Source organism: Oncorhynchus clarkii, chromosome 4, assembly GCF_045791955.1.
Source record: "Oncorhynchus clarkii lewisi isolate Uvic-CL-2024 chromosome 4, UVic_Ocla_1.0, whole genome shotgun sequence".
In the NCBI taxonomy this organism is placed as follows: domain Eukaryota; kingdom Metazoa; phylum Chordata; class Actinopteri; order Salmoniformes; family Salmonidae; genus Oncorhynchus; species Oncorhynchus clarkii.
This window is the reverse complement of record NC_092150.1, coordinates 91,596,335-91,622,937: the sequence shown is the minus strand read 5'-3', so window position 1 is coordinate 91,622,937 and position 26,603 is coordinate 91,596,335. Positions and strand designations below refer to the sequence as shown.

Below are 26,603 nucleotides of genomic sequence, written 5' to 3'. Positions count from 1 at the left end.
TAATGCCATTCCAACAGACCACACTAGTGTACACTACCACAGGTTATAATGCCATTCCAACATAGCACACTAGTGTACACTACCACAGGTTATAATGCCATTCCAACAGAGCACACTAGTGTACACTACCACAGGTTATAATGCCATTCCAACAGACCACACTAGTGTACACTACCACGGGTTATAATGCCATTCCAACAGAGCACACTAGTGTACACTACCACAGGTTATAATGCCATTCCAACAGAGCACACTAGTGTACACTACCACAGGTTATAATGCCATTCCAACATAGCACACTAGTGTACACTACCACAGGTTATAATGCCATTCCAACAGAGCACACTAGTGTACACTACCACAGGTTATAATGCCATTCCAACATAGCACACGAGTGTACACTACCACAGGTTATAATGCCATTCCAACAGAGCACACTAGTGTACACTACCACAGGTTATAATGCCATTCCAACATAGCACACTAGTGTACACTACCACAGGTTATAATGCCATTCCAACAGAGCACACTAGTGTACACTACCACAGGTTATAATGCCATTCCAACAGAGCACACTAGTGTACACTACCACAGGTTATAATGCCATTCCAACAGAGCACACTAGTGTACACTACTACCTCCACTACCACAGGTTATAATACCATTCCAACAGAGCACACTAGTGTACACTACCACAGGTTATAATGCCATTCCAACATAGCACACTAGTGTACACTACCACAGGTTATAATGCCATTCCAACATAGCACGCTAGTGTACACTACCACAGGTTATAATGCCATTCCAACAGAGCACACTAGTGTACACTACCACAGGTTATAATGCCATTCCAACATAGCACACTAGTGTACACTACCACAGGTTATAATGCCATTCCAACAGAGCACACTAGTGTACACTACCACAGGTTATAATGCCATTCCAACAGAGCACACTAGTGTACACTACTACCTCCACTACCACAGGTTATAATACCATTCCAACAGAGCACACTAGTGTACACTACCACAGGTTATAATGCCATTCCAACATAGCACACTAGTGTACACTACCACAGGTTATAATGCCATTCCAACATAGCACGCTAGTGTACACTACCACAGGTTATAATGCCATTCCAACAGAGCACACTAGTGTACACTACCACAGGTTATAATGCCATTCCAACATAGCACGCTAGTGTACACTACCACAGGTTATAATGCCATTCCAACAGAGCACACTAGTGTACACTACCACAGGTTATAATGCCATTCCAACAGACCACACTAGTGTACACTACCACAGGTTATAATGCCATTCCAACAGAGCACACTGGTGTACACTACCACAGGTTATAATGCCATTCCAACAGAGCACACTAGTGTACACTACCACAGGTTATAATGCCATTCCAACAGAGCACACTAGTGTACACTACCACAGGTTATAATACCATTCCAACAGAGCACACTAGTGTACACTACCACAGGTTATAATGCCATTCCAACAGAGCACACTAGTGTACACTACCACAGGTTATAATGCCATTCCAACAGAGCACACTAGTGTACACTACCACAGGTTATAATGCCATTCCAACAGAGCACACTAGTGTACACTACTACCTCCACTACCACAGGTTATAATACCATTCCAACAGAGCACACTAGTGTACACTACCACAGGTTATAATACCATTCCAACAGAGCACACTAGTGTACACTACCACAGGTTATAATACCATTCCAACAGAGCACACTAGTGTACACTACCACAGGTTATAATGCCATTCCAACATAGCACGCTAGTGTACACTACCACAGGTTATAATGCCATTCCAACAGAGCACACTAGTGTACACTACCACAGGTTATAATACCATTCCAACATAGCACACTAGTGTACACTACCACAGGTTATAATGCCATTCCAACATAGCACGCTAGTGTACACTACCACAGGTTATAATGCCATTCCAACATAGCACACTAGTGTACTCTACCACAGGTTATAATGCCATTCCAACATAGCACACTAGTGTACACTACCACAGGTTATAATGCCATTCCAACAGAGCACACTAGTGTACACTACCACAGGTTATAATGCCATTCCAACATAGCACACTAGTGTACACTACCACAGGTTATAATGCCATTCCAACATAGCACACTAGTGTACACTACCACAGGTTATAATGCCATTCCAACATAGCACACTAGTGTACACTACCACAGGTTATAATGCCATTCCAACATAGCACACTAGTGTACACTACCATCTCCACTACCACAGGTTATAATGCCATTCCAACATAGCACACTAGTGTACACTACCATCTCCACTACCACAGGTTATAATGCCATTCCAACATAGCACACTAGTGTACACTACCATCTCCACTACCACAGGTTATAATGCCATTCCAACATAGCACACTAGTGTACACTACCATCTCCACTACCACAGGTTATAATGCCATTCCAACATAGCACACTAGTGTACACTACCACAGGTTATAATGCCATTCCAACATAGCACACTAGTGTACACTACCACCTCCACTACCACAGGTTATAATGCCATTCCAACAGAGCACACTAGTGTACACTACCATCTCCACTACCACAGGTTATAATGCCATTCCAACATAGCACACTAGTGTACACTACCACCTCCACTACCACAGGTTATAATGCCATTCCAACAGAGCACACTAGTGTACACTACCACAGGTTATAATGCCATTCCAACATAGCACACTAGTGTACACTACCACCTCCACTACCACAGGTTATAATGCCATTCCAACAGAGCACACTAGTGTACACTACCACAGGTTATAATGCCATTCCAACATAGCACACTAGTGTACACTACCACCTCCACTACCACAGGTTATAATACCATTCCAACATAGCACACTAGTGTACACTACCACAGGTTATAATACCATTCCAACATAGCACACTAGTGTACACTACCATCTCCACTACCACAGGTTATAATGCCATTTTAGCAGAGGCTTACAGTCAGGCGTTCATATATTTTGCCTATTGGAGGCCCCAACAGGAATCAAACTCACAATCCTTTTAAACAATGTTCTACCAACAACTCCTACCTCTAACATAGTGACATATTACCAATACAACTCCTACCTCTAACATAGTGACATATTACCAATACAACTCCTACCTCTAACATAGTGACATATTACCAATACAACTCCTACCTCTAACATAGTGACATATTACCAATACAACTCCTACCTCTAACATAGTGACATATTACCAATACAACTCCTACCTCTAACAGACTGACAGATTACCAATACAACTCCTACCTCTAACATAGTGAGTGACATATTACCAATACAACTCCTACCTACACTACATGATCAAAACTATGTGGACACCTACCAGGCACTTATATAGTTACATGGTTATATAGGGAATAGTGAGAGTATTTAGGTTATATAGGGAATAGTGAGAGTAACTAGGTGGTTATATAGGGAATAGTGAGAGTATTTAGGTTATATAGGGAAAAGTGAGAGTATTTAGGTTATATAGGGAATAGTGAGAGTATTCCGGTTATATAGGGAATAGTGAGAGTATTTAGGTTATATAGGGAATAGTGAGAGTAACTAGGTGGTTATATAGGGAATAGTGAGAGTAACTAGGTGGTTATATAGGGAATAGTGAGAGTATTTAGGTTATATAGGGAATAGTGAGAGTAACTAGGTGGTTATATAGGGAATAGTGAGAGTATTTAGGTTATATAGGGAATAGTGAGAGTAACTAGGTGGTTATATAGGGAATAGTGAGAGTAACTAGGTGGTTATATAGGGAATAGTGAGAGTATTTAGGTTATATAGGGAATAGTGAGAGTAACTAGGTGGTTATATAGGGAATAGTGAGAGTAACTAGGTGGTTATATAGGGAATAGTGAGAGTATTTAGGTTATATAGGGAATAGTGAGAGTATTTAGGTTATATAGGGAATAGTGAGAGTATTCCGGTTATATAGGGAACAGTGAGAGTAACTAGGTGGTTATATAGGGAATAGTGAGAGTAACTAGGTTATATAGGGAATAGTGATAGTAACTAGGTTATATAGGGAATAGTGAGAGGATGGTTTCTCTCCAGGAACAGGGTTGGAGTTAAAACCTACAGGAGGGTATCTCTCCAGGAACAGGGTTGGAGTTAAATCCTACAGGAACAAGTTGGAGTTAAAACCTACAGGAGTGTCTCTCTCTAGGAACAGGGTTGGAGTTAAAACCTACAGGAGGGTTTCTCTCCAGGAACAGGGTTGGAGTTAAAACCTACAGGAGGGTCTCTCTCCAGGAACAGGGTTGGAGTTAAAACCTAGAGGAGGGTATCTCTCCATGAACAGGGTTTGAGTTAAAACCTTACAGGAGGGTCTCTCTCCAGGAACACTACCCTATGGAGAGCCTTACGGTTGTGGGTGGAGCAGTTGCCGTACCAGGCGGTGATACAGCCTGACAGGATGCTCTCGATTGTGCACCTGTAAAAGTTTAACAGGGTTTTAGGTATTCCCTGAAGTTCACGATCAGCATGTTTTGTTGACTTTGAGTGAGAGGTTATTTTCCTGACACCACACGCCGAGTGCCCTCACCTCCTCTGTAGGCCGTCTCGTCGTTGTTGGTAATCAAGCCCACTACTGTTGTGTCGTCTGCAACTTGATGATTGAGTTGGAGGCGTGCGTGGCCACGCAGTCATGGGTGAACAGGGAGTACAGGAGGGGGCTGAAGACGCACCCTTGTGGGGCCCCAGTGTTGAGGATCAGCATAGTGGAGGTGTTGTTTCCTACCTTTCACCACCTGGGTGAAAGGTCAGAAAGTCCAGAAAGTGCAGTGTACACTGTCCCCAATGCAGTGTACACTGTCCCCGATGCAGTGTACTCTGTCCCCAAGAAAGTCCACCTGCGTACTGTCAGAAAGTCCAGGACCCAGTTGCACAGTGCGGGGTTCAGCTGAATGATGAGCTTGGAGGGTACTATGGTGTTGAATGCTGAGCTGTAGTCATTGAACAGATGTGCAGTGCGATGGTGATCGCATCATTGCTAGGCCGTCGTTGTAAATAAGAATTTGTTCGTAACTGACTTGCCGAGTTAAATAAAGGTTCAATAAAAGAAAAAAGAAAGAACCACAAAATAGCAAAGTTGGGTCAAAGCCATACAGTACGGCGCCATCTTCCTTTACGTGCTAACATGTTTCACCAGTTGGGAATCCCTCGTGTGTGAGATATCACAAACATACCTGTCTGTGTACACTGTCCCGATGCAGTGTACTCTGTCCCCGATGCAGTGTACACTGTCCCCGATGCAGTGTACTCTGTCCCCGATGCAGTGTACTCTGTCCCCGATGCAGTGAAAATATAAATAACATCTAAAAAATAAACGTCATGCGACATCGTTTGGAGTGCGGACCCATCACACCTTTTTGCTTGTCTGAATTTAAGGGTCCGAACAAAACACGACGATCCTCTCTTGACATCACAGACACAACATTATTCTCCTTAATTATCTACTTTGGATTGTTTTATTACTACAAAAAAATAAAAAATACATATTAGACGTGTCTATCTTTCAACAGTTTGGCAACTAAGATACAAAAAACATCTCCCCATCCCGACGTACAGCAGAAACCCCCAGCCACCTTTTGGTCTCCTAGGAGGTGTTCCAAACAGCACACTATTCCCTATTGCAGTGCACTACCTATAGAGCACTGTTCAAAAGTAGTGCTCTACATAGGGAATAGGGTGCCATTTGGGATGCAACAAAAAAAAATCCATTAGACAGGAGAACAGGAGGCTACAGACGGGCTGGTCATACCTGTTTGTCTGCTCACTGCAGTGTTTCACAACTCCGATAGAACAGGAAATGACAGCTGATGTTCTGGTCAGAGGTGAAAGGTCGAACACACCCGTTGTTATTGTCCTTTCAAAAGTTCCAATGGAGCCATTTTCTATTTCAAATAATTTCTGGGTCACAATTAGGTACTGTGATTGTTTTCATTTAAAATGGGCAACAAAAAAAAAAGAAACAAAACAGATTTTTTTTTAGCTATGATATAAAAAAACTGAAAAAATAACTGTTATTGGTAGAGAGGTTAATTTTGAACATTATTTTTAATTGGTCTATTAACTAATGTACTAATGTGACACTAATGTGTCACTATGTCGTCCAAACCTCCAACCCACTATAAATTCACATTTCAGGCAGGCTTTTCAAACAGCAAAAAACATAAACGCAACATGTAAAGTGTTAGTCCCATGTTTCATGAGCTGAAATAATAAGATACCAGACATTTTTCATACGCACAAAAAAATGCTTATTTATCTCAAATGTTGTGCACAAATTTGTTTCCATCCCTGTTAGTGAACTTTTCTCCATTGCCAAGATAATCCATCCCTCATGACAGGTGTGGCATAGAAAGAAGCTGATTAAACAGCATGATCATTACACAGGTGCACCTTGTGCTGGGGGAAAAAAAAGGCCACTCTAAAATGTGCTGTTTTGTCACACAACACAATGCCACAGATGTCTCAAGTTTTGAGGTAGTGTGCAATTGGCATGCTGACTGCAGGAATGTCCATCAGAGCTGTTGATAGAAAATGGAATGTTCATTTCTCTACCATAAGCCGCCTCCAATGTAATTTTAGAGAATTTTGCAGTACCTCCAACCGGCTTCACAACCGCAGTAACCATGCAGTAACCACGTGTAACCATGCCTGAGCCCAGTCACGTGAATTCCATAGATTAGGATATTAGATATTACATGTATTAATTTATTGATTTCTATTGATTGATTTCTTTAAAGAGAATGAACTGTAACTCAGTAAAATTGTAAAAATTGTTGCATGTTGCGCATTCTATTTTTTTTTCAGTAAATATAAAACACAGGAAATCACGTTTTTGACTGCACTGGACCTTTAAAGACAGTGTTTCTGGTTTCCTCCAACAGAACTCTTATTGTAGCTCGGGACAAACACACCTGGAGTGTATTCACTAGTCGGATTTAGTTTCAAAACGTTTTGTCTGTTGGCAAATGTTTAGTCTTTTACAAAGCTTTTAGTCTGTTGCAAAACGTTTTGAAACAGTTTACTCTAAATGCAAAACGTTTTGAAACAGTTTACTCTAAATGCAAAACGTTTTGAAACAGTTTACTCTAAATGGAAAACGTTTTGAAACAGTTTACTCTAAATGGAAAACGTTTTGCATCGAAAACAAGAGTTTCAATTGGACAAATTCAGGTAGGCGCCTCCCGATTTTGTTCCATTTGCTGCTCTGTTTACTTCCTAGAGTAAACGGTTTCTGTTGCAAAACGTTTTGCAACATCTGCTATCAATGTATGCACACATGATTCAACTGGCTAAGGGCTAGACCGTTAGTTAACCAACTGACTCTGGTTTTTCTTGTGAGGAAATTAAGAAACACAGCTGTAAACCATGGCCAGAACCGATAACTGTGTACAGACAGGTCAGACAGTACCAGACACAGCCACATCAGTGGTGGCTGGTTGAGAATGAGCTCATAGTAAACGAACGGGATATGAATGGAACACTATTAAACACATGATTCCATTCTAGTCATTTATGTGAACCTGTCCTCCCCTCACTACCACTGTACTATCTTATCAGAATGTATTCTGACCCCTTGACTTTTTACACATTCTGTTACATTACAGCCTTATTCTAAAATGGATAAAACAATATTTTAAAAATCCTCAGCAATCTACACATGATACCCCATAATGACATCACAATACCCCATAATGACATCACAATACCCCATAATGGCATCACAATACCTCATAATGACATCCCAATACCCCATAATGACATCACAATACCCCATAATGACATCACAATACCCCATAATGACATCCCAATACCCCATAATGACATCACAATACCCCATAATGACATCACAATACCCCATAATGGCATCACAATACCTCATAATGACATCCCAATACCCCATAATGACATCACAATACCCCATAATGACATCACAATACCCCATAATGACATCACAATACCCCATAATGGCATCACAATACCTCATAATGACATCCCAATACCCCATAATGACATCACAATACCCCATAATGACATCACAATACCCCATAATGACATCACAATACCCCATAATGACATGACGATACCCCATAATGACATCACAATACCCCATAATGACATCACAATACCCCATAATGACATGACAATACCCCATAATGACATGACGATACCCCATAATGACATCACAATACCCCATAATGACATGACGATACCCCATAATTACATGACAATACCCCATAATGACATGACAATACCCCATAATGACATGACGATACCCCATAATGACATCACAATACCCCATAATGACATGACAATACCCCATAATGACATGACGATACCCCATAATGACATGACAATACCCCATAATGACATGACAATACCCCATAATGACATGACAATACCCCATAATGACATCACAATACCGCATAATGACATGACAATACCCCATAATGACATGACAATAACCCATAATGACATGACAATACCCCATAATGACATCACAATACCCCATAATGACATCCCAATACCCCATAATGACATCCCAATACCCCATAATGACATCACAACACCCCATAATGACATGACAATACCCCATAATGACATGACAATACCTCATAATGACATCACAATACCCCATAATGACATGACAATACCCCATAATGACATGACAATACCCCATAATGACATCACAATACCCCATAATGACATGACAATACCCCATAATGACATCCCAATACCCCATAATGACATCACAATACCCCATAATGACATCCCAATACCCCATAATGATATCCCAATACCCCATAATGACATCACAATACCCCATAATGACATGACGATACCCCATAATGACATGACAATACCCCATAATGACATGACAATACCCCATAATGACATGACGATACCCCATAATGACATGACAATACCCCATAATGACATCACAATACCCCATAATGACATCACAATACCCCATAATGACATGACAATACCCCATAATGACATCACAATACCCCATAATGACATGACAATACCCCATAATGAAATGACGATACCCTATAATGACATGACAATACCCCATAATGACATGACAATACCCCATAATGACATGACAATACCCCATAATGACATGACGATACCCCATAATGACATGACAATACCCCATAATGACATGACAATACCCCATAATGACATCACAATACCCCATAATGACATGACAATACCCCATAATGACATGACAATACCCCATAATGACATCACAATACCCCATAATGACATCACAATACCCCATAATGACATCAAGGTCCCACAGTTGAAAGTGCATAGGTAGAAGGAATTGTCCGTAGAGCTCTGAGACAGGATCGTGTCGAGGCACAGATCTGGGGAAGGGTACCAAAACATTTCTGCAGCATTGAAGGTCCCCAAGAACACAGTGGCCTCCATCATTATTAAATGGAAGAAGTTTGGAACCACCAAGACTCTTCCTAGAGCTGGCCGCACAGACAAACTGAGAAATTGGGGGAGAAGGGCCTTGGTCAGGGAGGTGACCAAAAACCCAATGGTCACTCTGACAGAGCTCTAGAGTTCCTCTGTGGAGATGGGAGAACCTTCCAGAAGGACAACCATCTCTGCAGCACTCCACCAATCAGGCCTTTATGGTAGTGGCCAGACGGAAGCCACTCCTCAGTAAAAGGCACATGACAGCCTGCTTGGAGTTTGGCAAAAGGCACCTAAATGACTCTTAGACTATGAGAAGCAAAATGCTCTGATCTGATGAAAACAAGATTGAACTCTTTGGCCTGAATGCCAAGTCTGGAGGAAACCTGACATCATCCCTACGGTGAAGCATGGTGGTGGGAGCATCATGCTGTGGGGATGTTTTTCAGGTACTCAAATCAAATCCAATTTTATTGGCAACATACACGTGGTTAGCAGATGTTAATGCTTGTGTTTCTCATTCCGACAGTGCAGTAATATCTAACAACTAATCTAACAATTCCACAACAACTACCTCATACACACAAATATAAAGGTGTGAATGAGAATATGTACATATAAATATATGGATGAGCGATGACTGAGCAGCATAGGCATGGTGCAATAGATGGTAAAAAATACAGTGTATTTCCTGTACATATGAGATGAGTAATGTAAGATATGTAAACATTATTAAAGTGGCATTATTTAAAGTGACTTGTAATCCATTTATTAAAGAGGCCAGTGATATGAGTCTCTATGTAGGCAGCAGCCTCTCTGTACTAGTGATGGCTGTTTAACAGTCTGATGGCCTTGAGATAGAAGCTGTTTTTCAGTCTCTCGGTCCCAGCTTTGATGCACCTGTACTAACCTCGCCTTCTGGATGATAGCGGTGTGAACAGGCAGTGGCTCGGGTGGTTGTTGTCCTTGATGATCTTTTTGGCCTTCCTGTAACATCGGGTGGTGTAGGTGTCCTGGAGGGCAGGTAGATTGCCCCCAGCGATGCGTTGGGCAGACCCACTACCCTCTGCAGAGCCTTACGGTTGAGGGCGGTGTAGTTGCCGTACCAGGCGGTGATACAGCCCGACAGGATGCTCTCGATTGTGCATCTGTAAAAGTTTGTGAGGGTTTTAGGGGCCAAGCCAAATTTCTTCAGCCTCCTGAGGTTGAAGAGGCGCTGTTGTGCCTTCTTCACGACGCTGTCTGTGTGGGTGAACCATTTCAGATGGTCAGTGATGTGTACGCCGAGGAACTTGAATCTTTCCACCTTCTCCACTGCGTCCCGTCGATGTGGATAGGGGGGTGCTTCCTCTGCTGTTTCCTGAAGTCCACAATCATCTCCTTCTCTGTAGGCCGTCTCATCGTTGTTGGTGATCAAGCCCACTACTGTTGTGTCGTCTGCAAACTTGTTGATTGAGTTGGAGCCTGCATGGCCACGCAGTCATGGGGGAACAAGGAGTACAGGAGTAGGGCCCCTGTGTTGAGGATCAGCAAAGAGGAGGTGTTGTTTCCTACTTTCACCATCTGGGGGCGGCCGTCAGGAAGTCCAGGACCCAGTTGCACAGGGCGGGGTTCATACCCAAGGCCTCGAGCTTAATGATGAGTTAGGAGGGCACTATGGTGTTGAATGCTGAGCTGTAGTCAATGAACATTATTCTTACATAGGTATCCCTCTTGTCCAGATGGGATAGGGCAGTGTGCAGTGTGAAGGCTGTGGATCTATTGGGGCGGTATGCAAATTGAAATGGGTCTAGGGTGTCAGGTAAGGTGGAGGTGTTTGTTATGGGAAAATAGTCATTAAATTCAGTTATCTTTGGGTCCATGAACAATGGTGGCCATCTTGAAGCATGTGGGGACAGCAGACTGGGACAGGGAGAGATTGAATATGTCCGTAAACACACCAGCCAGATCGAGACAAAGATGAACGGAGCAAAGCACAGAGAGATCCTTGATGAAAACCTGCTCCAGAGCTCTCAGGACCTCAGAGTGGGGTGAAGGTTCACCTTCCAACAGGACAACGACCCTAAGCATCAAAGACAACACAGGAGTGGCTGCGGAACAAGTCTCTGAGTGTCTTTGAGTTGGCCCAGCCAGAGGCCGGACTGAAACCTGATCGAACATCTCTGGAGAGACCTGAAAATAGCTGTGCAGCAACACTCCCCATCCAACCTGACATAGCTTAAGAGGTTTTGCAGAGAAGAATGGGAGAAACTCCCCAAATACAGGTGTGCCGAGCTTGTAGCATCACACCCAAGAAGACTCGAGGCTGTTTTCACTGCCAAAGGTGCTTCAACAAAGTACTGAGTAAAGTGTCTGAATACTTACAGTACTAGTCACCTACTCATTTAAGACTGTGCAAAGCTGTCATCAAGGCAAAGGGTGGCTACTTTCAAGAATCTCAAATATAAAATATTGTTTTGATTTGTTTAACACTTTTATTTTTACTACATGATTTCATATGTGTTATTTCATAGTGTTGATGTCTTCATTATTATTCTACAATGTAGAAAATAGTTCAAATAAAGAAAAACCCTTGAATGAGTAGTGTCCATACTTTTGACTGGTACTGTATGTAAATTTAATATAATTTATTTTTTATTACATTTTTTTTTTTGCTTTGTCATTATTGGGTATTGTGATGTCATTATGGGGTATTGTGATGTCATTATGGGGTATTGTGATGTCATTATGGGGTATTGTGATGTCATTATGGGGTATTGTGATGTCATTATGGCGTATTGTGCATAGATTGATGAGAGAGGGAAAAAAAACAATTTAATCAATTTCAGAATAAGGCTGTAACCAAACAAAATGTGGAAAAAGTCAAGGGGTCTGAATACCAGTGGAAACAGCACCTTAAACCCCATTTACACAGAGACAAAAGCCCTTATTTGATACATTTTGTTAGCTTCTTTCTTGTAAAGGTGTGTGAAAGTGGTAGTGGGTCAAATACATGGTATATAATTGGACACATTTTGACCCAGCTCGAGACCATGTGTCCCAATATCAAACTGGGATGAATGGAGGTGTTTTTCCCCCACGGTAAATTCATTAACACGTCTATTGTTTAACACATCCCTAACTTGAAACAGTCCCTGTTTGAATACATTCGGGGTCATACAGAAAATTGCTTCTCCCCCCCCCCCCCAAGATAAAATCCTGTGTATTCTGTTTGAAAACAGTAGAAAGTGTTACAAACAGGTGAGCAATCCAGAGGACAGACAGATCTCAGAGGTCAGAGTTCCATCTGAGCCTCAGGGTTGCTCTCTCAATAGGGGGGAGGGAAGGAGGAAGGGAGCGAGGGAGGGAGGGAGGGAGGGAGGGAGGGAAGGAGGGAGCGAGGGAGGGAGCGAGGGAGGAAGGGAGAATAAACTGATCTCATCATATGGTTGTTCTCCTTCTATCATCCCTCTTCTACCTCTCTCCTCCTCCTCTTCTACCTCTCTCTTCCTCCTTTCTCGGCCTCCCTCCTCTCTTCTACCTCTCTCCTCCTCCTTTCTCGGCCTCCCTCCTCTCTTCTACCTCTCTCCTCCTCCTTTCTCGGCCTCCCTCCTCTCTTCTTCCTCTCTCCTCCTCCTTTCTCTGCCTCCCTCCTCTCTTCTTCCTCTCTCCTCCTCCTTTCTCGGCCTCCCTCCTCTCTTCTACCTCTCTCCTCCTCCTTTCTCGGCCTCCCTCTTCTACCTCTCTCCTCCTCCTTTCTCGGCCTCCCTCCTCTCCATTTCCTCTCTCCTCCTCCTTTCTCGGCCTCCCTCTTCTACCTCTCTCCTCCTCCTTTCTCGGCCTCCCTCCTCTCCATTTCCTCTCTCCTCCTCCTTTCTCGGCCTCCCTCCTCTCCATTTCCTCTCTCCTCCTCCTTTCTTGGCCTCCCTCCTCTCCATTTCTCGCATTTCCTCTCTCCTCCCAGATCTTCGTCCCTCTGCTGTGGACAGCTAGGTGAGAGGATGAGGGTTCAGAGTTGAGAGTTCAGGGGTCCTGTGAATGGTGAACAGAGTCTCCTGGGGTTGCACTCGACGCCAGAACCTCACCTTCAGCTGCTTTCTAGGTGAGGAGAGAGAGGTAGAGACAGAAAGAAAGAGAGAGGTAGAGGGAGAGAGAGAGATGTATTAAGAGACAGAGAGCAAGAGAGAGGTAGAGAGAGAGAGAGAGTGCAAGAAAGGTAGAGAGGTAGAGAGAGAGAGAGAGAGAGAGAGAGAGAGAGAGATGTATTAAGAGACAGAGAGCAAGAGAGAGGTAGAGAGAAAGAGAAGAGGAGAAGAAGGAGAGAGAGATATGAGTATAGAGCTAGCAGAGGTTGTCTTGACCAATATTGACCAAGTCAAACCACTTCTTACACTAGAACTCTTGAACTAACAGGGATGTACGTCTAGGAACTAGGTAGATGTTCTGGTTGGTGACTAAAGATCTTTGACTGTTTTCCTAATCCCTATGGGCCCTGGTGTGTGTGGGGGTTTACTTCTTGGCCAGTTCTTTAGAGATCTGTTCCAGTGTGCGTCCCTGAGTCTCTGGGATGAAGAGGATGACGAAGACCAGCAGGATGAAGCTAATGGTGGCGTACAGGAACATCACGTTAGGAACACCAATCCTCTCTGCAGGGGGATAATAAATGTTCATCTACTCAGCAGGGGGACCATAATAGATGTCACACCTCGTCATCCTCTCTACAGGAAGGAAGTAACAAACATTACACGCCTCCACATCTACTCAGCAGGGGGACCATAATAAATGTCACACCTCGCCATCCTCTCTACAGGAAGGAAGTAACAAACATTACACGCCTCCACATCTACTCAGCAGGGGGACCATAATAAATGTCACACCTCGTCATCCTCTCTACAGGAAGGAAGTAACAAACATACACGCCTCCACATCTACTCAGCAGGGGGACCATAATAAATGTCACACCTCGTCATCCTCTCTACAGGAAGGAAGTAACAAACATTACACGCCTCCACATCTACTCAGCAGGGGGACCATAATAAATGTCACACCTATACAGTGCCTTGACTTTTTCTACATTTTGTTAGGTTACAGCCTTATTGTAAAATTGATTGAATAGATTTTTCCTCCTCATCAATCTACACACAATACCCTTTACTCAGTACTTTGCCGAAGCACCTTTGGCAGCGATTACAGCCTCGTGTCTTCTTGGGTATTGACGCTACAAGCTTGGCACACCTGTATTTGGGGAGCTTCTCCCATTCTTCTCTGCAGATCCGCTCAAGCTCTGTCAGGTTTGATGGGGAGCGTCGCTGCACAGCTATTTTCAGGTTCGATTGGGTTCAAGTCCAGGCTCTGGCTGGGCCACTCAAGGACATTCAGAGACTTGTCCCAAAGCCACTACTGCACTGTCTTGGCTGTGTGCTTAGGGTTGTTGTCCTGTTGGAAGGTGAACCTTTACCCCAGTCTGAGTTCCATAGTGCTCTGGAGCAGGTTTTCATCAAGGATCTCTCTGTACTTCACTCCGTTCATCTTTGCCTCAATCCTGATTAGTCTCCCAGTCTGCTCTATCAGAGTGACCATTGGGATCTTGGTCACCTCCCTGACCAAGGCCCTTCTCCCCCTCGATTGTTCATTTTGGCCCAGCGGCCAGCTCTAGGAAGAGTCTTGGTGGCTCCAAACTTCTTCCATTTAAGAATAATGGAGACCACTGTGTTCTTGGGGACCTTCAACGCTGCAGACATGTGTTGGTATCCTTCCCCAGATCTGTGCCTCGACACAATCCTGTCTCGGAGCTCTACGGACAATTCCTTCGACCTCATGGCTTGGTTTTTGCTCTGACATGCACCTGTCAACTGTGGGACCTCATATAGACAGGTGTATGCCTTTCCAAAAATCATGTCCAATCAATTGAATTTACCACAAGTGGACTCCAATCAAGTTGTAGAAACATCTCAAGGATGATCAATGGAAACAAGATGCACCTGAGCTCAATTTCGAGTCTCATAGCAAAGGGATACTAAATACTAATGTAAATAAGTATTTCTGTCTTTTATTTTTAATACATTTGAAAAACAGTTTTTTTTTCTTCGCTTTATCATTATGGGGCATTGTGATGTCATTATGGGGTATTGGGATGTCATTATGGGGTATTGTGATGTCATTATGGGGTATTGTGATGTCATTATGAGGTATTGTCATGTCATTATGGGGTATTGTCATGTCATTATGGGGTATTGGGATGTCATTATGGGGTATTGTGATGTCATTATGGGGTATTGGGATGTCATTATGGGGTATTGTGATGTCATTATGGGGTATTGTGATGTCATTATGGGGTATTGGGATGTCATTATGGGGTATTGTGATGTCATTATGGGGTATTGTCATGTCATTATGGGGTATTGGGATGTCATTATGGGGTATTGTGATGTCATTATGGGGTATTGGGATGTCATTATGGGGTATTGTGATGTCATTATGGGGTATTGTCATGTCATTATGGGGTATTGGGATGTCATTATGGGGTATTGTGATGTCATTATTGGGTATTGTCATGTCATTATGGGGTATTGGGATGTCATTATGGGGTATTGGGATGTCATTATGGGGTATTGTTCGTAGATTGACGAGGGAAATGTTTTAATTCATACATTTTTAGAATAAGGCTGTAACGTAACAAAATGTGGAAAAAGTCAAGGGGTCTGAATACTTTCTGAAGGCACTGTATACTATTATATCCTACGTATTCTACAGATATACTATATATACTATGCACATGCTGTCATAATGTGTATTCATCCCATCACATATATATATATATACTCTGGACTCCGACATTTGCTCGTCTTAATATTTCTATATTTCTTAATTACGTTCTTTTACTTTTAGATGTGTGTGTATTGTGGTGAATTGTTAGATACGACTACACTGTTGGAGCTGAGAACACAATCCAAATAAGTGTATGTGACCGGTAAGATTTGATTTGAGGATCAACAGACTGATCAACTCTGTGCGAAGGAGATGTGTCGTGCTGCTTGAGGTAAATGGTATGCCACACCACATACTGACTGGTTTTCTGATCCACAACTCCTACCTTTAAAAAAAAAAAGAAGGTATCCGTGACCAACAAACACATATATTTATATACTGAGCCACGTTCAAGTGAAATCCGTAGATTAGGGCCTAATGCGTTTATTTAAATTGACAAGATGTCCTCATATGAACTGTTATTTTATTTTTTCAGTATAAGTGTCAGCGTAATAGTCAGGGTTGGGGTCAATTCAATAATATAAAAAAAACCCACTGGACAGTAGATCTCCAGGAAGAGGGTTGGACTGAAAACCCACAGGACAGTAGATCTCCAGGAATAGGGTTGGACTGAAAACCCACAGGACAGTAGATCTCCAGGAAGAGGGTTGGACTGAAAACCCACAGGACAGTAGATCTCCAGGAATAGGGTTGGACTGAAAACCCACAGGACAGTAGATCTCCAGGAAGAGGGTTGGACTGCCCTGGTCTAGAAAAACCAGAGTGAAGACTCTAGCTGACTGCCGCTCTGCCTAGTTGGTTTGATTAACCTGCTGAACTAGTCTAGTTAGACATGACAAGATGAAAACTAAGCCCCGGTTCAAAATACCATCCGATATAGAGCCCTGGGAGGCAGCCCTAGTGTGTAATATCAATGGGAGTCAGCCATAGTGTGTAATATCAATGGGAGGCAGCCCTAGTGTGTAATATCAATGGGAGGCAGCCCTAGTGTGTAATATCAATGGGAGGCAGCCCTAGTGTGTAATATCAATGGGAGGCAGCCCTAGTGTGTAATATCAATGGGAGGCAGCCCTAGTGTGTAACATCAATGGGAGGCAGCCCTAGTGTGTACTGTATTTATTTATACATATATACACACAATACTGTTCAAAAGTTTGGGGTCACTAAGAGAAATGTCCTTGTTTTTGAAAGAAAAGCACATTTCTTGTCCATTAAAATAACATCAAATTGATCAGAAATACAGTGTAGACATTGTTAATGTTGTAAATGACTATTGTAGATGGAAACGGCAGAATTTATGGAATATCTACATAGGTGTATAGAGGCCCATTATCAGCAACCATCACTTCTGTGTTCCAATGGCACATTGTGTTAGCTAATACAAGTTTCTCATTTTAAAAGGCTAATTGATCATTAGAAAACCCCTTTGCAATTATGTTATGAAAACTGTTGTCCTGATTAAAGAAGGAATACAACTGGCCTTCTTTAGACTAGTTGAGTACCTGGAGTATCAGCATTTGTGGGTTCGATTACAGGCTCAACATGGCCAGAAACAAAGAACTTTCTTCTGAAACTCGTCAGTCTATTCTCGTACAACGCTGTGTACTACTCCCTTCACAGAACAGCACAAACTGGCTCTAACCAGAATAGAAAGAGGAGTGGGAGGCTCTGGTGCACAACTGAGCAAGAGGACAAGTACATTAGGGTGTCTAGTTTGAGAAACAGACGCCTCACAAGTCCTCAACTGGCAGCTTCATTAAATAGTACCCACAAAACACCAGTCTCAACGTCAACAGTGAAGAGGTGACTCCGGGATGCTGGCCTTCTAGGCAGAGTTCCTCTGTCCAGTCTCAACGTCAACAGTGAAGAGGCGACTCTGTCCAGTGTCTGTGTTCTTAATCTTTTCTTTTTATTGGCTAGTCTGAGAGATGGCTCTTTCTTTGCAACTCTGCCTAGAAGGCCATCGTCCCTGAGTCGCCTCTTCACTGTTAACCAGAACCCTGTTATTAACCAGAACCCTGCTATTAACCAGAACCCTGCTACTAACCAGAACCCTGTTATTAACCAGAACCCTGCTATTAACCAGAACCCTGCTATTAACCAGAACCCTGTTATTAACCAGAACCCTGCTATTAACCAGAACCCTGCTATTAACCAGAACCCTGTTATTAACCAGAACCCTGCTATTAACCAGAACCCTGCTATTAACCAGAAACCTGCTATTAACCAGAACCCTGCTATTAACCAGAACCCTGCTATTAACCAGAACCCTGTTATTAACCAGAACCCTGTTATTAACCAGAACCCTGCTATTAACCAGAACCCTGCTATTAACCAGAACCCTGTTATTAACCAGAACCATGCTATTAACCAGAACCCTGCTATTAACCAGAACCCTGCTATTAACCAGAACCCTGCTATTAACCAGAACCATGCTATTAACCAGAACCCTGTTATTAACCAGAACCCTGCTATTAACCAGAACCCTGCTATTAACCAGAACCTTGCTATTAACCAGAACCCTGCTATTAACCAGAACCATGCTATTAACCAGAACCCTGCTATTAACCAGAACCCTGCTATTAACCAGAACCTTGCTATTAACCAGAACCCTGCTATTAACCAGAACCTTGCTATTAACCAGAACCCTGCTATTAACCAGAACCCTGTTATTAACCAGAACCCTGCTATTAACCAGAACCCTGTTATTAACCAGAACCCTGCTATTAACCAGAACCCTGTTATTAACCAGAACCCTGCTATTAACCAGAACCCTGCTATTAACCCTAACCCTAACCCTAACCAGAACCCTGCTATTAACCAGAACCCTGCTATTAACCAGAACCATGCTATTAACCAGAACCCTGCTATTAACCAGAACCATGCTATTAACCAGAACCCTGTTATTAACCAGAACCCTGCTATTAACCAGAACCCTGTTATTAACCAGAACCCTGCTATTAACCAGAACCCTGTTATTAACCAGAACCCTGTTATTAACCAGAACCCTGTTATTAACCAGAACCCTGCTATTAACCAGAACCCTGTTATTAACCAGAACCCTGTTATTAACCAGAACCCTGCTATTAACCAGAACCCTGTTATTAACCAGAACCCTGTTATTAACCAGAACCCTGCTCTTAACCAGAACCCTGCTATTAACCAGAACCCTGCTATTAACCCTAACCCTGTTATTAACCAGAACCCTGCTATTAACCAGAACCCTGCTATTAACCCTAACCCTGTTATTAACCAAGCCCACATGCTAGTGAGTAGCCAGCTAATCTTCATGTTTCAAGTTTTCCTAACTTGGATCTAACAAGATAGAACATGAAGACGCCCTTCTGTCTGTCTCCCACTGTTGGAACAGCACGCTGGCCTGTCCAATTTGTTCACATGTTGAAATCAAGTGGCCTACCTTATTTCTCACAATGAGAACGAGTTGCTAATTTCCTTGTTATAAATTGTGTTGTATGCTTATTTCCCATTTTATAAAACACAGACTAGACAACTACAAGGCTGCTTGGCGGTCCGTGATGTAAACCAGAATCAGCGTCCATTGATTGAAATCCCGTTTTAGGAGTGTCCACTCGTTAACCTTATCGTTATGAAGCTTGGAGTATTTTAGTAAGACGGCGAATTACTCAGTGATTCCATACGACTGATTGTGTTCGACCACACCTCAGCTGTACTGTACTTCAGCTGTACTGTACCTCAGCTGTACTGTACCTCAGCTGTACTGTACCTCAGCTGTACTGTACCTCAGCTGTACTGTACCTCAGCTGTACTGTACCTGTGGCAGAGAGGAAGGTCATGGACATGAGGAGGTTGGTGGCCCAGTTGACAGCCGACACGACAGACACGGCTTTACCTCTGACCCCTGTAGGGAAGATCTCACTCAGCACCACATACACCACTGGAACACACACACACACACACAGGAGCACACAGCAAGTACAAACACACGCGCACGCACACGCACGCACGCACACGCACACACACACACACACACACACACACACACACACACAGACCAATGTATTAGAAACATCGCGAAGGGAATGTGACACATACAGTTATGACAGCAGGCTCTATAGCAGGCTCTAATGCAGGCCCTATAGCAGGCTCTAATGCAGGCTCTACAGCAGGCTCTATAGCAGGCTCTATAGCAGGCTCTACAGCAGGCTCTAATGTAGGCTCTATAGCAGGCTCTAATGTAGGCTCTATAACAGGCTCTATAGCAGGCTCTAATGTAGGCTCTATAACAGGCTGTATAACAGGCTCTAATGTAGGCTCTATAGCAGGCTGTATAACAGGCTCTACAGCAGGCTCTATAGCAGGCTCTAATGTAGGCTCTATAGCAGGCTCTAATGTAGGCTCTATAGCAGGCTGTATAACAGGCTCTATAGCAGGCTCTATAACAGGCCCTATAACAGGCTCTATAACAGGCTCTAATGCAGGCTCTGCAACAGGCTCTACAACAGGCTCTAATGTAGGCTCTATAGCAGGCTGTATAACAGGCTCTACAGCAGGCTCTATAACAGGCTCTATAACAGGCTCTAATGCAGGCTCTGCAACAGGCTCTACAACAGGCTCTATAACAGGCTCTATAGCAGGCTGTATAACAGGCTCTACAGCAGGCTCTATAGCAGGCTCTATAACAGGCTCTAATGCAGGCCCTATAGCAGGCCCTATAGCAGGCTCTATAACAGACTCTAATGCAGGCCATATAGCAGGCCCTATAGCAGGCTCTAATGCAGGCCCTATAGCAGGCCCTATAGCAGGCCCTATAGCAGGCCCTATAGCAGGCTCTATAACAGGCTCTAATGCAGGCCCTATAGCAGGCTCTATAACAGGCTCTAATGCAGGCCCTATAGCATGCCCTATAGCAGGCTCTAATGCAGGCCCTATAGCAGGCCCTATAGCAGGCCCTATAGCAGGCTCTATAACAGGCTCTACAGCAGGCTCTATACTCACTCTCTCAAGTGTTTTAGTACTATATCTCTTGACACAATGATGAAAATAATAATGGCCTCTAAACCTTCAAGCTGCATACTGGACCCTATTCCAACTAAACTACTGAAAGAGCTGCTTCCTGTGCTTGGCCCTCCTATGTTGAACATAATAAACGGCTCTCTATCCACCGGATGTGTACCAAACTCACTAAAAGTGGCAGTAATAAAGCCTCTCTTGAAAAAGCCAAACCTTGACCCAGAAAATATAAAAAACTATCGGCCTATATCGAATCTTCCATTCCTCTCAAAATTTTTAGAAAAGGTTGTTGCGCAGCAACTCACTGCCTTCCTGAAGACAAACAATGTATACGAAATGCTTCAGTCTGGTTTTAGACCCCATCATAGCACTGAGACGGCACTTGTGAAGGTGGTAAATGACAATTTAATGGCATCGGACCGAGGCTCTGCATCTGTCATCGTGCTCCTAGACCTTAGTGCTGCTTTTGATACCATCGATCACCACATTCTTTTGGAGAGATTGGAAACCCAAATTGGTCTACACGGACAAGTTCTGGCCTGGTTTAGATCTTATCTGTTGGAAAGATATCAGTTTGTCTCTGTGAATGGTTTGTCCTCTGACAAATCAATTGTAAATTTCGGTGTTCCTCAAGGTTCCGTTTTAGGACCACTATTGTTTTCACTATATATTTTACCTCTTGGGGATGTTATTCGAAAACATAATGTTAACTTTCACTGCTATGCAGATGACACACAGCTGTACATTTCAATGAAACATGGTGAAGCCCCAAAATTGCCCTTGCTAGAAGCATGTGTTTCAGACATAAGGAAGTGGATGGCTGCAAACTTTCTACTTTTAAACTCGGACAAAACAGATATGCTTGTTCTAGGTCCCAAGAAACAAAGAGATCTTCTGTTGAATCTGACAATTAATCTTAATGGTTGTACAGTCGTCTCAAATAAAACTGTGAAGGACCTCGGTGTTACTCTGGACCCTGATCTCTCTTTTGAAGAACATATCAAGACTGTATCAAGGACAGCTTTTTTCCATCTACGTAACATTGCAAAAATCAGAAACGTTCTGTCCAAAAATGATGCAGAAAAATGAATCCATGCTTTTGTCACTTCTAGGTTAGACTACTGCAATGCTCTACTTTCCGGCGACCCGGATAAAGCATTAAATAAACTTCAGTTAGTGCTAAATACGGCTGCTAGAATCCTGACTAGAACCAAAAGATTTGATCATATTACTCCAGTGCTAGCCTCTCTACACTGGCTTCCTGTCAAAGCAAGGGCTGATTTCAAGGTTTTACTGCTAACCTACAAAGCATTACATGGGCTTGCTCCTACCTATCTCTCTGATTTGGTCCTGCTGTACATACCTACACGTACGCTACGGTCACAAGACGCAGGCCTCCTAATTGTCCCTAGAATTTCTAAGCAAACGGCTGGAGGCAGGGCTTTCTCCTATAGAGCTCAATTTTTATGGAACGGTCTGCCTACCCATGTCAGAGACGCAAACTCGGTCTCAACCTTTAAGTCTTTACTGAAGACTCATCTCTTCAGTGGGTCATATGATTGAGTGTAGTCTGGCCCAGGAGTGGGAAGGTGAACGGAAAGGCTCTGGAGCAACGAACCGCCCTTGCTGTCTCTGCCTGGCCGGTTCCCCTCTTTCCACTGGGATTCTCTGCCTCTAACCCTATTACAGGGGCTGAGTCACTGGCTTAATGGGGCTCTCTCATGCCGTCCCTGGAGGGGGTGCGTCACCTGAGTGGGTTGATTCACTGATGTGGTCATCCTGTCTGGGTTGGTGCCGCCCCCCCCCCTCTTTGGTTGTGGAGTGGCGGAGGTCTTTGTGGGCTATACTCAGCCTTGTCTCAGGATGGTAAGTTGGTGGTTGAAGATATCCCTCTAGTGGTGTGGGGGCTGTGCTTTGGCAAAGTGGGTGGGGTTATATCCTTCCTGTTTGGCCCTGTCCGGGGGTGTCCTCGGATGGGGCCACAGTGTCTCCTGACCCCTCCTGTCTCAGCCTCCAGTATTTATGCTGCAGTAGTTTATGTGTCGGGGGGGCTAGGGTCAGTTTGTTATACAGTGCCTTGCGAAAGTATTCGGCCCCCTTGAACTTTGCGACCTTTTGCCACATTTCAGGCTTCAAACATAAAGATATAAAACTGTATTTTTTTGTGAAGAATCAACAACAAGTGGGACACAATCATGAAGTGGAACGACATTTATTGGATATTTCAACCTTTTTTAACAAATCAAAAACTGAAAAATAGGGCGTGCAAAATTATTCAGCCCCCTTAAGTTAATACTTTGTAGCGCCACCTTTTGCTGCGATTACAGCTGTAAGTCGCTTGGGGTATGTCTCTATCAGTTTTGCACATCGAGAGACTGACATTTTTTCCCATTCCTCCTTGCAAAACAGCTCGAGCTCAGTGAGGTTGGATGGAGAGCATTTGTGAACAGCAGTTTTCAGTTCTTTCCACAGATTCTCGATTGGATTCAGGTCTGGACTTTGACTTGGCCATTCTAACACCTGGATATGTTTATTTTTGAACCATTCCATTGTAGATTTTGCTTTATGTTTTGGATCATTGTCTTGTTGGAAGACAAATCTCCGTCCCAGTCTCAGGTCTTTTGCAGACTCCATCAGGTTTTCTTCCAGAATGGTCCTGTATTTGGCTCCATCCATCTTCCCATCAATTTTAACCATCTTCCCTGTCCCTGCTGAAGAAAAGCAGGCCCAAACCATGATGCTGCCACCACCATGTTTGACAGTGGGGATGGTGTGTTCAGGGTGATGAGCTGTGTTGCTTTTACGCCAAACATAACGTTTTGCATTGTTGCCAAAAAGTTCAATTTTGGTTTCATCTGACCAGAGCACCTTCTTCCACATGTTTGGTGTGTCTCCCAGGTGGCTTGTGGCAAACTTTAACCGACACTTTTTATGGATATCTTTAAGAAATGGCTTTCTTCTTGCCACTCTTCCATAAAGGCCAGATGTGTGCAATATACGACTGATTGTTGTCCTATGGAAAGAGTCTCCCACCTCAGCTGTAGATCTCTGCAGTTCATCCAGAGTGATCATGGGCCTCTTGGCTGCATCTCTGATCAGTCTTCTCCTTGTATGAGCTGAAAGTTTAGAGGGACAGCCAGGTCTTGGTAGATTTGCAGTGGTCTGATACTCCTTCCATTTCAATATTATCGCTTGCACAGTGCTCCTTGGGATGTTTAAAGCTTGGGAAATCTTTTTGTATCCAAATCCGGCTTTAAACTTCTTCACAACAGTATCTCGGACCTGCCTGGTGTGTTCCTTGTTCTTCATGATGCTCTCTGCGCTTTTAACGGACCTCTGAGACTATCACAGTGCAGGTGCATTTATACGGAGACTTGATTACACACAGGTGGATTGTATTTATCATCATTAGTCATTTAGGTCAACATTGGATCATTCAGAGACCCTCACTGAACTTCTGGAGAGAGTTTGCTGCACTGAAAGTAAAGGGGCTGAATAATTTTGCACGCCCAATTTTTCAGTTTTTGATTTGTTAACCTCTTTGATCTCTAGGGGCGCTATTTCATTTTTGGATAAAAAACGTTCCCGTTTTAAGCGCAATATTTTGTCACGAAAAGATGCTCGACTATGCATATTCTTGACAGTTTTTGAAAGAAAACACTCTGAAGTTTCAGAATCTGCAAAGATATTGTCTGTAAGTGCCCCAGAACTCATTCTACAGGCGAAACCAAGATGATGCGTCAACCAGGAAATGAGCAGATTTCTGAAGCTCTGTTTTCCATTGTCTCCTTATATGGCTGTGATTGCGCAAGGAATGAGCCTACACTTTCTGTCGTTCTCCCAAGGCGTTAGCAGCATTGTGACGTATTTGTAGGCATATCATTGGAAGATTGACCATAAGAGACTACATTTTCCAAGTGTCCGCCTGGTGTCCCTGCGTCGAAATTGGAGCGTAAAGCCAGGTGCAATTATTTTTCCATTTGAGAGCAAGGAGAAACCAGGCTTCCAGGAAGGATATATCATTGAAGAGATATGTGGAAAAACACCTTGAGGATTGATTCTAAACCACGTTTGCCATGTTTCAGTCGATATTATGGAGTTAATTTGGAAAAAAGTTCGCGTTTTGAGGGCTGAATTTTCGTTTTTTTTTTTTTTTTTTTTTTGGTAGCCAAATGTGATGTACAAAACGGAGCTATTTCTAATACACAAAGAATCTTTTTGGAAAAACTGAGCATCTGCTATCTAACTGAGAGTCTCCTCATTGAAAACATCAGAAGTTCTTCAAAGGTAAGTTATTTTATTTGAAGGCTTTACTTGTTTTTGTGATAGTTGCCTGCTAAATGCTAACGCTAAATGCTACGCTAGCTAGCTACTGTTACACAAATGATTGTTTTCCTATGGTTGAAAAGCATATTTTGAAAATCTGAGATGACAGTGTTGTTAACAAAAGGCTAAGCTTGAGAGATAGCATATTTATTTCATTTCATTTGCGATTTTCATGAATAGTTAACGTTGCGTTATGGTAATGAGCTTAGGTCTGTAAATAGAATCCCGGATCCGGGTTTGGTCGTCGCAACAGGTTAAAAAAGTTTGAAATATCCAATAAATGTCGTTCCACTTCATGATTGTGTCCCACTTGTTGTTGATTCTTCACAAAAAAATACAGTTTTATATCTTTATGTTTGAAGCCTGAAATGTGGCAAAAGGTCGCAAAGTTCAAGGGGGCCGAATACTTTCGCAAGGCACTGTATCTGGAGTACTTCTCCTGTCTTATTCGGTGTCCTGTGTGAATCTAAGTGTGCGTTCTCTAATTCTCTCCTTCTCTCCTTCTTTCTCTCTCTCGGAGGACCTGAGCCCTAGGACCATGCCCCAGGACTACCTGACATGATGACTCCTTGCTGTCCCCAGTCCACCTGGCCATGCTGCTGCTCCAGTTTCAACTGACCTGAGCCCTAGGACCATGCCCCAGGACTACCTGACATGATGACTCCTTGCTGTCCCCAGACCACCTTACCGTGCTGCTGCTCCAGTTTCAACAGTTCTGCCTTATTATTATTAGACCATGCTGGTCATTTATGAACATTTGAACATCTTGGCCATGTTCTGTTATAATCTCCACCCGGCACAGCCAGAAGAGGACTGGCCACCCCACATAGCCTGGTTCCTCTCTAGGTTTCTTCCTAGGTTTTGGCCTTCCTAGGGAGTTTTTCCTAGCCACCGTGCTTCTACACCTGCATTGCTTGCTGTTTGGGGTTTTAGGCTGTGTTTCTGTACAGCACTTTGAGATATCAGCTGATGAACGAAGGGCTATATAAATAAATTTGAT

At 43.2% G+C, this 26,603-nt stretch overlaps 1 protein-coding gene across 2 annotated transcripts in view; it reads right to left on the bottom strand.

The window, feature by feature from the left end:
• Positions 1–12,964: 12,964 nt before the first annotated feature.
• The window catches only part of LOC139407438 (solute carrier family 2 member 12), a 40,167-nt gene continuing 26,528 nt past the window's right edge, over positions 12,965–26,603 (bottom strand). Inside the window, exons 4-7 of one of the 2 annotated variants that reach the window (XM_071151228.1) lie at positions 20,079–20,201; positions 14,031–14,163; positions 13,223–13,615; positions 12,965–13,017 (exon numbers count right to left, since the gene is read on the bottom strand). In XM_071151228.1, coding sequence (XP_071007329.1) covers positions 13,507–13,615; positions 14,031–14,163; positions 20,079–20,201 — 365 coding nt within the window. In that variant the 3' untranslated portion in view covers positions 12,965–13,017; positions 13,223–13,506. Of the gene's footprint in view, positions 13,018–13,222; positions 13,616–14,030; positions 14,164–20,078; positions 20,202–26,603 lie in introns of those variants that run through there. The other variant, XM_071151229.1, reaches the window with a different exon arrangement.